This window comes from Phaseolus vulgaris, chromosome 10 (assembly GCF_051622355.1).
Source record: "Phaseolus vulgaris cultivar YP4 chromosome 10, ASM5162235v1, whole genome shotgun sequence".
Classification (NCBI taxonomy): Eukaryota; Viridiplantae; Streptophyta; class Magnoliopsida; order Fabales; family Fabaceae; genus Phaseolus; species Phaseolus vulgaris.
Genome location: NC_143507.1, coordinates 2836095 through 2850477, shown reverse-complemented (window position 1 = coordinate 2850477; position 14383 = coordinate 2836095). Strand labels below are relative to the sequence as shown.

Here is a 14383-nt window from a genome sequence, read left to right as displayed (position 1 = left end):
AATAATGCAAATAAAAAATCATGTTGATAAATAAGGTGAGACCATTTTTGTTTTTTTTCTATGATATTATTTTTGTGGTATTCACCCTCTCGTATACATAAATATTCTTAATAAAAAATAGATAAAAGATATTAACTTCTATAATTAAGATATCTTAAAGTTTTCGACAAAAAAAAAATTCATGTATCATTTATCAGAAAAGGTTAAAAGGAAAAATAATTTAATATATTAACTGAATCTTCTCCATAGTTGTCATGATTTTCTCTTTTATATTGTCTTATGAATTTCATAGATTTAATTGTGTTAGGTGAAATCTGTAACTAAAAAAGAGTTAAGTAATTAATTAACAGTAATTAATTTTTTAAACCATTTTAACTCATCGAAATTGATCCATACCAATCTAAGCACATGTGGATTTCAGCAGCCATATAGAGAAGGGAAAATAATTTGTGTCTGTTTAAATTATATACCATTTTATCTTTTATAAGTTGTCCTAAAATAATTAATGTTCTTAATTTATACGGTATGATTAATTATTTTTTCTTAATTTTTCCTCACGTAAAATATTTTAATAATTAATAAATTAGTGAAATAATATGAATTAGCAGAATAAACATAATGTATTTATTGAAAAATATTATTTTAATAAAAATATTAGTGTAATTTTGGATGGAAGTAGAACACTCAATTTTATGTTTTAACTTTTATAAAATAAATAAAAAAGAAAGAAATTAGACGTTTAATATTGCGTCATTAAATGCATGAAGCAGTACAGAAAATCCAGGTCCACTAATTTAATCCCATTTATTGTTGGTTCACATTAGTCTGCATTAATTTTATTACATTCTTTTATTTCATAAGCTACCTAAACTAATTAATAAATGAATGCAGAATTGTTTTTTCTGGACTTTTGGTAATGTTACTTTTAAAATACATTTTTTTAATATGTTTGGTGGAGGAAGGATAATTTATAAGGAGATGAATGTTTAAGAGAGAAATGAAAAAAAAAAAAAAACGAATGACAATTAATAGATAAAAATATTTAGTTGGAAAGATAAAAAAAAATTATGAAGTTTTCTTATATGATTATAAGAGTATCGATTTTTGGTTAGAATATTGAATGTGTATCTCTAAATCCGATAATTAAGTTAATGTTCAGTTTAGATAGTTGATTATAATAAATATTTATTAATATGTATCTTGACAAGAGATGATTTAAAAAAAAATGTTTTTCAAAAGAAAAGAAGAAAAAAATATTATTTTGATTGATTATATTGATTGATTGTGGGTTTTTTCTTTAATGTAATAATGAATAATGAAAAAAATAATGTTAATAACGATAAATAAAATTAATAATAATAAGTAAAGTAACTATTTTTTAACTAAATAATCTTAAAATAACAAGTTAACTCCTATTTTTCTCTTCCTTTATTTTTTTTCTTTCACTTTTACTATTATTTTTCTTTTACCAAACATAATATTCAAAAAAACTCCTACTTTCCTTAAGGAAGATTCTTTTATAAAAAAAATTTCTACCCTTTATTTAATAGATTGATAGTACCTAGTCAGTACATGGAACTGGTTATACAATTATTGATGTGTCGGTCGCTTCCTTGATCCTCACTTCAAGTCTTCTCCTTTAATTATTGGTGCTCGGTCAGGGTTGACATAGAAAAAATGTACTCCGACGATCAAGTTAGTACTCTATGTTAAGAGTATATAGGAAAAAATGATTAAGCGTACCTTACTCCTATGTAGAGGGTTTATTTATTGTGTTTGGCCATTGACCTTATGTGATAATAATCGAATCTATCATATATTAAAGCTAGCTGATTTTTAGGGAGGTTCCCTAATTTTTCAGAGCATTATCTAGATTTGGTGGGACATGTCCCTGATTCTCAAAGAGTCTTTAGAACTGCCTTAACTACTATTTACTACTATTTATTATAACTGTTTTAAATATGTCTTTAACGAGTGAGTCTATCATTAAGATTGGATGACATGATTCGTCCAGTGCCGATCCACCAATTATAATTTCCAAGGAGTAATAAATAAGTATATATATTAATATTATAGAAAAATAAAGACATAGATACCTATACAATTATTCTTTTCTCTTATTATTTGCAATTGAAACATGTATCATGATGCATGCGCGTATCCAATGGTTTACGCTATGAGGTGGCGTGGCGGTGCCAATAGAGATTTGAGGGGACCAAAGAAGAAAAAAATAATAATAAAAAGAATATTGAAGTTTACGCGGAGAATCAGATATGAGTGTAACTGTTAATATGCTATTGCTGCCAACATGCACGTTCTCAACATTACCAACTACACCACACCAACCACAAAAAATGCAAAATAAATGAACCAAAAATCAAGGATTAAATAATTTATATTTTTATTCACTACTTTCGATTTTCTCAGTTCATAGAGTTTTTTTTTTATATCATAAAATCAATTTACAATAATTTTATAATACAGTTTCTATATTATCACTACTACAAGAAAATCATGAAATAGAAATCAATTTTATAACAAAAAATTAGTTATTATAGTGATTAAATTAGAGACCATTTTAAACATTAAAAAAAATTTAGTTTTTAAATTAGTTTATATTATTGTTAAATAGTTTTTAAATTGATATCTAATTAGCTACCAGAGTTTTAACTACAAATTATTTAGATTCTAAATTTGGTAGCAAAACTAATTAGATACCAATTTAGAAACCATTTAACAATAATATAAACTAATTTAGAAACCAAAAATTTATTTAGTTTCTAAAATGGTCTATAATTTAGTCACTATAGCAACTAATTATTATTTTTCATCTAAAATTGATTTCTATTTCAAAATTGTCATGTAGTATTTTTATTTCACAAAATCAATTTACTATAATTTTATAACTGAGTTTCTATAATTAACTTATGTATATAAGTTAATTTACATTTTAGAAAAAAATATATCATTATTTTACTCTTTTTAAACTTTTGTATAAATATTTATCCAAACATATATATCCTATATATATTAACAATTGAATTTAGTGATCGTATCAGTTTTAAAATCTAAATAATTAAATTGTTACTGAATCTATGAATTGAATATAATTTGTCATAATATTAATAATCAAATTAATTGATATTTTAATTAGGTTATTAAATTATATTTTTCTAAATATGAATAAAGTAATATAATTTCAGTTAGAACTCCTAAATGGAATATTACCTAAAATATGTTGTACTATAGAGCATAGGTGGTAGGGTATATGGGAAATCATGTCCTATATATCCTTGTAAACATATAGAACTTTTTTTAGCAAGATCAAGAACTTTAATTTTGATGAGAAAGTAGTTGAAAAAAAAATTTAAGAGTTATATTACAACTTGAATGTAAGAGAGAGAGAGAAAAAAAAAACATTTTCCGATAACCTTTTGAAATTCTTGTTCTTTAATGCTAAATTATCCTTAATAAAATAGAAGAAAATAGATATTTGTTTTAATAACTTAAAAATAAGCTAGATGAATTTAATATAATTATAAGTTCAATAATCGTTTCATTAAATTAATCTAAGAAAGTTGTCGTTGGCACATTCTGTTTTTGGTATAGCCCCACCACACTCTAAAGTCAACAAGGATCAAGCATTTAGACCTTGATTAAGTGTTTCTTGCTACACACTCCAATCTCTCTTTTCTCTCTATTTTGTTTCTTTCATTTGAGTATTTGATGCTTGTAATGTTTTAGATATCTAACATGAACTATTTTTCATTGTGGCTTTTGTTCTTACTAGGGTTTTGTGTAAAAGACTAAAGTTGTAGCATCCTAAGAACAAATGAAGCAATGGAAGATACCCCTAAAACAACAAATTCTAGTAAGAATTGTTGTTAGGTGTCTAGAATTTGTTGTTAGGTGTAGAAACTAAAGAGAGAATTCAATTTGTTTTAGCTTTTTATTTCCCCTTCTTCCATTCCTAGTTTCTATTTTCTACTTCTTCTTCCATCCTTCTATTTTCTTTTCATTATCCATCAATCTTTTTTTTTCTTCCATTACATTTTTTATCCTTTAAAATATGAGCATCTGGTAACAAAATGATCACCCTAAGATGATCATCTCGTGACTATTGAAAACGAATCAAATCATATGACTCTATTTCTTATTCTTAATGTTTTTTATCTTGATTTTGTAAGAACAAGTCATAGAGATTGAGTAAAATAGATCTGAAGGATTCTTTGAAAAGTTCAGGATTAGTAATCCTTTTGAAAAAAAAATATAAAACTAAATCTATAAGTTAAACATTACTTGAAGCTATCTTTCACAAACTATAAACTACTAAAAGAAAATACTTGTTTATTAAAAAATAATTTAGATGCCTCACCAATTTAATGATTTAAATACAATATCTAATCACAAAAAAGTTTGATATGTGTGAAATATGCACATTATTTGTATAATATACATAAGTCAACACTATAAGAAAACCATTAAATTGCAACTAATTTTAAATATCAAAATAATTAGTTACTATTAGACTAAATTAGAGACCATTTTAGAAACTAAAAAAATTATTGGTATCTAAAGTACTTTCTATTATTAATTAAAATTTATAAAGTAGTTTTAAAATTGGTATCTAATCATTAGCTATCAAAGTTTTATCTTCTAATATTTTAGATTATAAATTAGTCTTTTAAAGACTAATTGAGTCCAATTTAGAATCTAAGATATTAGTAGTTAAAACCCTGGTAGCTAATTTAGATACCAATTTAGAAATCATTTTAGATACAAATAATTTTTTAGTTTTTAAAATAATATCTATTTTAGTTAATATAGTGATAATTTTTTTTGTCTCTAATTTTAGTTATTATATTTAATGAATTTCTTGTTGTGCAAATACCATTTTAGACATTATTTTTTTATTTAGATTTTCAGGACATATATGCCTTAATTTCTGCTCAACTACCATTTTTAATTTTAAACACGCTTGTTTATACAACTAAAAAGGGATTTTTTGATGCTCACCAAATTAATTTTTTCTTTTTTTTAAGTAAATGTATAATTCGTTCAAATATTTATCCTTTGACTATACATTTGAATCAAATTAATTTAGTTTTTAGTTATCACACCAAACACATTTAATAAGTTTTGAAAATCTAGCACAATTAACGACAATTAATTTTTTTAACAAAAATATGTAAACAAATTAAGAACCGTAATTATAAATTTAGTAAATTATGGAGATCAAAATTGCCAAATGACTAAGACTACAAAATTTATATAATGTAAATGATAAAGGAAGGAATGCAAGGATTTCCTTTTATCCTTTTCTATATATATATATATATATATATATATAATTGTACTGGTACAATCGGACGACTTAGTGAGTCGGTTCGAATTTCGAATCATCAGTCCACTCGACCACGATAAGAAGGTCACGTGATAATACGTGGACGACTGATCCATGACGACGAGTCATGACAGGGCTAACCCATAATTAATAGTTGTTTAGCGAAACCCTAAACACGAACCAATGTCCTAATCCGGCCCACCAACGAAGGTCCATTAAGGTAATATAAATAGTGCAGATTACAAGAACTAAGTACGTTATTATCTACCGTATTCTAACAATCGAGTGCCGACACCCTGACTGACTTGATAGTTAGAGTGTCTTATGCAGATACCATCCCAATCTGTACTACTAGACGATCAAGAGGAGAAAGGAAAAGCAAAAAACTAAGAGAGGATTGACCAAGTGAAGGAGCAAGACAATCATTTTATAGGCTCCAAACATCCGTTCGAGAACAATAAAGATTATAATGACAAATATACATTATAATGACAAATATACATGTACGTTGGTTGAGTTATTCCAAAAGATGACACAAATACTATATCATGAAGATGAAAAAAAGATACAACAATATAATATTAACCAAAAAGCAACTTTCAACGTATACCTTGTTCTATGAAAAGCAATGGAGCAAGGTTAAACTATTTTTCCATATCAATAATTTATGTTGGACAATCATAGAGAATATGCTTTGTGGACTCTTGCTACTGTGATTAAGAGAATAAAAAATTAAGTCCTATCATATATCACTAAACTTCAATGTATATATTTCTAACTATTTTTACTAATCATCTCTTAATTTCACTAGTCTTTTATAATAAAACATTTTTTAAAATAAGTTAAACCAAGTTTTCATATATATATATATATATAAAAGTCAGATTAAACCTTTAAAGAAAATTTAGTGTATGTATGATAAAAATATTTCATCTAGATTATATATTTGATTGATGAAATTTTGATTTATTTGTCTTTAGGTAGCTTTTAAACATATTTTTAATTATTTCAATAATTAACTCACATCAACCTTTCAAAATAAGTTATTAAAAAAACTAGTATTCTACAATCTTATATCTCAAAATAATAATAAAAATCCTGACGTATCACACAATTTTTGAACTAATTATTTTAGTGTTACACTTTTTTGAATGATTGATTTAATGATAAACCCTTTATTATTATTACTATTATTATACTTTTAATTATTCAATTATTCATTTCTAGTTTTTAAGTAAAACATTTATTTCATTTAAAAATAATAACTAGTTTAAATAATAACGAAAATAATTTTCTCACACAAAAAAATAGTTAAATTCGATATAACTTTTTAGATTATAGCATGTTTTAATTTTTTTTTTAAAAAGAATTTACTTAAATAATTATCTATATCTTCCAACAACTTTCAATTAACATCTGAGGTAAATTTGGGTTAAATTTTCAGTAAATTTTAACCAGAATAATAGCCTTATTACATGTAAATAAATCAATTTAAAAATTAATTTCTCTTACAAGAGCAAAAGATTCTCTCTCATTGTTACCAAGTATAAAGAAAATCTAAATTTTAGGAAGACTGTAAAATCTAATTCAGGTAAGGTGAGAACAATTTTCATAAAACTAAACAAAAAAAAGATTTGTTTCTTGGTTTTCGGAAACAGAATTGATTAATTAAATTGTAGTAATTTTAGAAAGTAATTTAATATATTTATTATTGAATATGTTTAAACAAAAACAACCAGTCAAAGCTTGACCACAGAACACCCGCAATTGCGAGAGAGGTAAATAAAAAAAAAGAAAATAATTAAATGATTTTAAAAACGGAAAGAAAGAAAAAAGAGAGAGGGTAATTGAGTAATTTGGCAGTGGAAAATATAAAGGCACGTTGGAAGAGAATCAGAGATCCCAGATTGGCACATTATTTAACGTTGCCACTTCCTTCTGTTTCGGACCCTCAAACCTTTTCAAACCAAAACCCGAAACAACAAAAAACGAAACAAAGAACAACAAACACAACCAAAACGGTCTCGTTTCGTTCCTTCCTCCCAAACCGCAACTTCTTCTTCATTACAGACATAACCGGCGATAAAATTTCTCGTCTCCCAATTCGACGTCGTTTTGGCATTCCCTTAGCGTCGCCAGCATGTCGTCCGGCGGCCCCACCACGACTTCCTCCAACACCAGCCCAAGGGTCGCCGCGGGGCCCACCACCACGCGCCGTCGCGTGCCAGACAACATCAGCAACAGCGCGGTCGACGCGGAGAAGCAGCTGCCGCACCAGCAGGTCTCCTCGAGTTTCTCCGATTTCTCGGAGGTGGAGACCGACGAGACCTCCGCGCACGTCCACGCCCACGCGCACTCCCACGCGCACCCGCACGCCCACCACCACCACCACCTGCACCCGGTGACGCGCTACCTGCTTCTCCGCGCTCGTATCCTGCTCTGCGTGCCGGAGTCTCTGTTCCTGCGCGTGGAGCAGCTGGCTCTCTGGGTGGCGGGCTCCGTGCAGGGTCTCCGGTCGGGGAAATATGTCGGGAGGAAGATCTTTGCGGCGCTGATCGGCTTGCTGGTGATGTCGGTGTTCCTGAAAGTGTCGCTGCTCGGAACCGGCGTGGAAATGAACGGGAGAAGATTCAAGAGCATTGAGAACGGCCAACTCATTCTGCAGCGTTTCAAGGAGGATTGGGCCTACGCGCAACGGGTCATTACCGAAACCCGAAATGAACCCTCCATGCCCAAACGGGTCCTCGAGAGACTCCCGGTAACTCTCTCTCTCTCTCTCTTCACAAACGCGCTTTTCTCCAAAAAGCGCTTTTCACTCTCTTCTTTCCTTCTCGTCATTGCTCTAAAAATTCCGTTTCGGGAATCGTGGTTTTTTTAACCCCTTTTGCCTTTTCTCCCTGTGTGGAAAACGTCCAGGGATAAATAGATATGGGTTCGTTGCAGAATAATACACCATCGAAAAGGGTAAAAAGCTTTTAAAAGTGGTCCTTTGTTTTTTCTTTATATTTTTTTCCTGCATAAGAATGGCAAAGAAAAAAACAATTTAGTTTATAATTTTTTATATAATTTCTCTGAATAATCTGATTTTATTTTTACTTTTTATTGCTAGAAAGTAGAAATCCTCGGGGATGATATTTTTCCATACATTCTCTCAATAGAACTTTTTAAGATTTAAAAACGTTTCAAATTTACATAATAATAAACCAGCTTTTTGTTTTATTTTTTGTTCCTTTAAAAGCTGAAATTTTCCATTTTATAAGAACTGAAATCAATAGTTTATGTTTTAGAATAATATATTAAAAGGGTACTTGACAAAATCAAAATATATTTATTTTATAGAAGCTAACTATGTATTTAAATTTATTTTTTAATCTTTATTATAATATTGTATGAGAACAAATGGAGTGGCAGAATGGGAGATTCTCTTGACTGGTGTGAAATGGTTTGTTTCCGTTGTGTTGTGAGGTTGACATGTCTCCGGTGACTGATATTTGGACTTTTTTGGCCAAAATTTGACTTTTTGCATATGAGTGGTGGCAAGTGGTGACGCGTGTAACTGTGTTCAATGTTGGGTACTCACAAGGTGGCTCTGACCATACAGTGATTGTAAAGCATTCTATTCTATGATATCTCACACGTTTCGTTCGAATTTTCTTGTTCCTTGATGCTTCCGTGATACATACATAGCTGGCTGTGCTACATTGTCGGTGAATTGTCTTAAGTGATTGGTAATCTAGAATTGAGGATTACTTAACCAGATTTAGTTTTGCAACCATGTTATAATTCTAGATTGCTTAAACACTTTTCCTAGTGACTTCATCCTGATTTGTTTTTTGTCCTTCTTATGATGTTTTATTTGTTCGTTTGTTGTCTTCTTTTTCAATAGACTCCAGAAATATGGATAAAGCCAAACAGTGACAAGTATTACCAATGCGTTTCTCGACCCAGGAATGTAATAAGTATGTGTTGTATTTGCAACTTGATTAGTCTCAAGCTTCACTATGCCTGATCAACTTCTGTCTCACTTGTCATTCCTTCTGTTTTTGGTTCAGGGCCATTGAAGACAAATGGATATCTTCTTGTTCATGCCAATGGTGGATTGAATCAAATGAGAACTGGGGTAAGATGATAATGAAATATAGGATCATGTGTATGAATTTCGAGTGATGGTGGTGTTCTAGTTTTCTGAATGATGTTTGTATTTGCTAATTCTTAGAACCTTCATTGACTTGCAGATATGTGATATGGTTGCAGTGACAAAAATAATGAATGCCACGCTGGTCCTTCCCTCTCTCGACCATGATTCGTTTTGGACTGATCCGAGGTAGATTTTCCCATATAGTTTGATTGGAACATTTAGTGTTATCTCCTCATGTTACCCTTTTTTCCAAAGTATAATGTCCCTAATATATTTCAGTGACTTTAAAGATATTTTTGACTGGAGGCACTTCATGAAAGTTTTGAAAGACGACATTAACATAGTGGAGTACTTGCCGGTCAAGTATGCATCCTTGAAACCTCTTGTGAAGGCCCCTGTTTCCTGGTCTAAGGTTTGGAGCATTCACCAATTCTGTGACATCAAACACTTGTGTTCTTTCTTAGTGCAATAGTGGCTTAGATGTTTTGTTTTCAGGCTAGTTACTACAGAGGTGAGATTCTCCCATTGCTGAAGCGACACAAGGTTGTGCAGTTTACTCACTCGGATTCCCGGCTCGCCAACAATGGCCTTGCTTCCTCTATTCAGAAGCTGAGGTGCCGTGCCAATTACCATGCTCTCAAGTACACAGCAGAAATTGAACATCTTGGAAGGATTTTGGTGGCTAGGCTAAGAAACAACAATGAGCCATATATTGCCCTTCATTTAAGGTTTTTGTCCTTTCTTTGTTTACTCTCATAAACTAAGTCTCATTGGATTAACTTTCTTTGTTTATTCAAGGACCAAAAGATATGATATGACAGTTTTTCATGTGTTGATATATAGTGTTTATTTGCATACAGATATGAAAAAGACATGCTAGCCTTTACTGGGTGCAGTCACAATCTCACTGCTAAGGAGGCTGAGGAACTAAGGGTTATGAGGTATGATGTGAAGCATTGGAAGGAAAAAGAGATTGATAGTGTGGAAAAAAGATTGCAAGGGGGGTGCCCTATGTCGCCTAGAGAGGCAGCTATTTTTCTCAAGGCCATGGGGTACCCTTCCACAACAACAATCTACATTGTTGCAGGACCTATTTATGGTGGCAATAGCATGGAAGCCTTTCAATCTGAGTTTCCCAATGTCTTCACTCATTCCACCCTTGCAACTGATGAGGAGCTAGAAACCTTCAAGCCATACCAAAACCGTCTTGCTGCTTTGGACTATATAGTGGCCCTAGAAAGCAACGTCTTCGTATATACCTATGATGGAAACATGGCTAAGGCAGTGCAAGGTCACAGGAGGTTTGAAGGGTTTAGGAAAACCATCAATCCTGAAAGGTTAGGTTCACAGAATATAAATCACAATCTGATCTTTTATTGTCATGTCAATGGAGAAAACATGAAATAATCATTATGAGGAATGCTGATGAAAGAAGCATTTGTTTTTGTTTAGAGAGAAAAAGACAATCATCTTTCTTCCATCAAAAACCCTCCTAACAATTGTTTCCTATTTTATCAAAATCTCTCGCAAGAACTATTTCTTATACGAAACAAGAAATAATCATTAAACTTAGAAGTTTTGATGAAAGAAACATTGTTTTCAAAAACTCTCTTAACAATTATTTCCTATTTCTCAAAATCTCTAGAAGGGACTATTTCTTGTATAGAACAAACTGGGAGGCGTTTTGATGGAAGAAAGACAACAATGTTTCTTCCATCAAAATCTTCCTGATCATTTCCTGTAGAAAGAAAGCAGTTAATGTTTTTGTGTAGAGAGAAAAAGACAACAATATTGACAGCAATAACATGACCAAAACTAATCTGGGAGTTGTGATGCTTGTTTTCTTAGGGGCAAGTTGTGTTGCCATTTTACATGTTACTGATGGTGTAATGTGTCTCTTGAACTTTTCAGATTGAATTTTGTAAGGCTGATCGATCAGTTGGATGAGGGTGGCATATCTTGGGAAGCATTTGCTTCTGAGATTAAGAATATACATTCCAGTAGGCTAGGTTCGCCTTATCTTAGACAGGTAGGAGAGTCACCAAGAACAGAGGAGAATTTTTTCGCCAATCCCTTTCCTGGTTGCGTGTGTAACAAGTCTGAGGAGCAAATTTCAAGCCATAAACTAGACCATCGGTTTGGAGTGCAGGCACAAAGATAGTGTCTTTGTTTTGTACAAGGTAAGGCTAAAGAAACAGTGTGGTTTCATCATGCATTACATATGACATTGCCTTAAAGTTGAAGGGAAAGCTCATGGAGGCTGTGGTGGGAATGTGCTTCCTTTGTCCAACCTGGTTCATCATGATGAGGCTGCTGAAGAATCAATGGGGCCTTGTGGCACAGAAAAGGGCAAGAATGGAAGGGTTTTTTTTTTTGTGTATAATCAAAAGGCACACTATGGTACAAATAGAGAAAGCAAAGGTTAGAATTACACTGGTGGGGATATTGACATTGACAATAGTTACCCCTTTTGATGGGAGAGTTATACTGTTAAAAATCATTTCATATTCATTGATTCTTTTTTGAAGGATTCTTGCCAAATGGAACATGTTTCCAATTTTGGATTGAACAGTTGTTTGTTGATACATAGGAATCTAGCTTCATACGTTCACAAATAGATCTCTTGTTTATATGTTTTAATTCATCTTGTATCTGTCTGCCATGAATTGCAGACTATTGTAGAAATATTGTTTATTTTTTTTATTCTTATTCATTAACTTATTTTGTAAGCTAATATCTCATTATTTTTCTATGGATAAAATTCTCACTGTTTTTAAATGAAACGCTTGTGCTTTTGTGAAAGACAGCTAATGAAAACTTTTTTCAACATGGTTTATGCTACTTTGATTGGAGTGATGGGTCATTTATCTTCTTCTTTTTCTAAAGAATCTCTTAGAAAGTAATTCAAAATTTATGCCATTTTTTTAATTGTCAATCTTGAGACTTGACCTTTAAGCACACTTGAGTTGATTTGATAAATAATTTGGGAGAAAATTAAACTTATCTCTCCTAATAAATGTTATATGATGAATACTTTATTTTCTGGGAAAATATTTTCCTTGTTTTTAATGTGATAGATGTTCATCTTTCTTGTATTTTTAATAATATGATATTCCTCTTGTCTTGTTTGATTTAAAAGTAATGCATTTAGTAAAAGTTAAATAAAATATTATGAAAATTGAAATTGAAATTTTAAAATATAATCTTAAAATATAAATGTTGTGATCAAGTTTTTAGTGAACTTTTTCCTATAAAATAATCTTAAAATATAAATGTTGTGATCAAGTTTTTAGTGAACTTTTTCCTATAAAATCTAGTAATTAGTTATTGTGAATACAATGACAATATAATGAAAAATTCATACATCATACTGTTATTAATATATATTATTTTATTATACATGAGACATCAGATTAAATTGAAACATTCATCTTCTCAATAGGTGAATAAAGATTAAATAAATTAAAAAAATAAGAAAAAAAGGAAAATAATATGGAAAGGAAAAGTGAGTATATTTTTTAGCAAGATAAGTTTCATCCCATAAAAAAACTTGAAGTGGCAAGATCATCTATAGATTTACAATATGCCTAACAATTTAAATTTGTCTTTCAATTATTGTTTTATTTATTCATTTCAACATTTATCCAAAAGAAGTTGGATTGGAGGTTGAAGTACCAAAAGAGGAAATTAAATAACCTCATGAACTTAGTGATTTCTCCATGGCACAACAAATACAAAGATTGCTTGAGTTTCAAAGAAATATGTAATCTTTAAATAAATAAAAAATATTTATTTATCTCTTGGGCATTAAAAGACATTACTTTCTTTTTGATGAACCATATGAGATAACATTACTTTCCATGCTTAAATAGCCTAAACCCTGAAATTATTAAAATAACATTACTTTCCATGAAACATGCATGCATAACACTTTGGAACATCATCTTATGCATTTTCTTTAAATCAAGCTTTTGGCTGGGATCTAGAATTTGACCATTCACTCCATATGTAAAATTTGATGTCCTCAGTAACCTATTAAATTTGAATTTCACTATAATTTATCAATAAATTAAAAAAAAATCATATTTAACCTTAGTAAAATGGATAAATAGTTTTTTTACAATCGTTCCTTTAAATATGTAGAGGAATCTTAACATTCTTCTAGAAAAAAATGAGAATCTTAAAGTAACACTAACATATTTGAAGATAAAAGAAGAAAGAAAGATGAAGATATACCAAAACAAGAGTAAAAAAACAAGAAGTTAGAAAAAGAGGTTGGAAAACATAAAATAAAAAATATTTCATAAAAACAAGATTCTTTATTTTAAGATATCTAAATTTTTTTTTTCTAAAAACATTTAAAAAAATGTTTTAAAAGAATATTCTCAAAATATTTTAAATAAATTTTTCTCTAAATAAAACTTATAAGTGATTTCTAATATTTAATAAAAAAAAATGTTTAACATAAGTATCACTCAAAGTGAAAAATATTTAATGTTAAAGAGGGATTGCCTTTTAAATAACTTGCATTTTTTTAAGCCACTTATACTCTTTCCTTTTCAAAAGGCTTTGCTTGTATACTATATTGATAGTTGTAGGTGTTATAATTAGTTTGAAGACAGTTTATAACATTGTTTGACTTTAGTTCTTATACAAGTGACTCTTTTATCTTCTTTGTTTCTCTATATTGTTATGAGAAAGTTTAGAACTATTGTAGACTGCATTTCTACTTAGTCTTACTATATGTTATGTTCTAATATGGTTTATGTTATGTTTTAATATGGTTTGTAGGGCATGATGTCACGTGTTATGATTCTAAGTCCTTGTTACATGTTGCTTCCTTATCTTTTGGGTTCCTCTTAGTCTTCTCGACCTTCTCTGGTAGGAGTATTTTCAGTTAT

The 14383-nt window shown here is 30.0% G+C and overlaps 1 protein-coding gene across 3 annotated transcripts; it reads left to right on the top strand.

Annotated features, from left to right (window-relative positions):
- The first annotated feature begins 7242 nt into the window (after positions 1 to 7242).
- On the top strand, positions 7243 to 12183 carry LOC137819027 (O-fucosyltransferase 19). 3 transcript variants are annotated; one of them, XM_068622729.2, is made up of 8 exons: positions 7243 to 8102; positions 9231 to 9303; positions 9397 to 9464; positions 9580 to 9668; positions 9762 to 9894; positions 9978 to 10210; positions 10343 to 10819; positions 11394 to 12183. In XM_068622729.2, exons 1-8 carry the CDS (start codon positions 7485 to 7487, stop codon positions 11641 to 11643), a joined length of 1941 nt encoding a protein of 646 aa, XP_068478830.2. In that variant the 5' UTR covers positions 7243 to 7484; the 3' UTR covers positions 11644 to 12183. The 3 variants fall into 3 exon arrangements, with proteins under 3 accessions (XP_068478830.2, XP_090152891.1, XP_090152890.1); XM_090296765.1 differs by having other exon boundaries at positions 7290 to 8102; positions 9773 to 9894; XM_090296764.1 differs by lacking the exon at positions 7243 to 8102 and adding an exon at positions 8810 to 9072.
- Positions 12184 to 14383: the final 2200 nt, after the last annotated feature.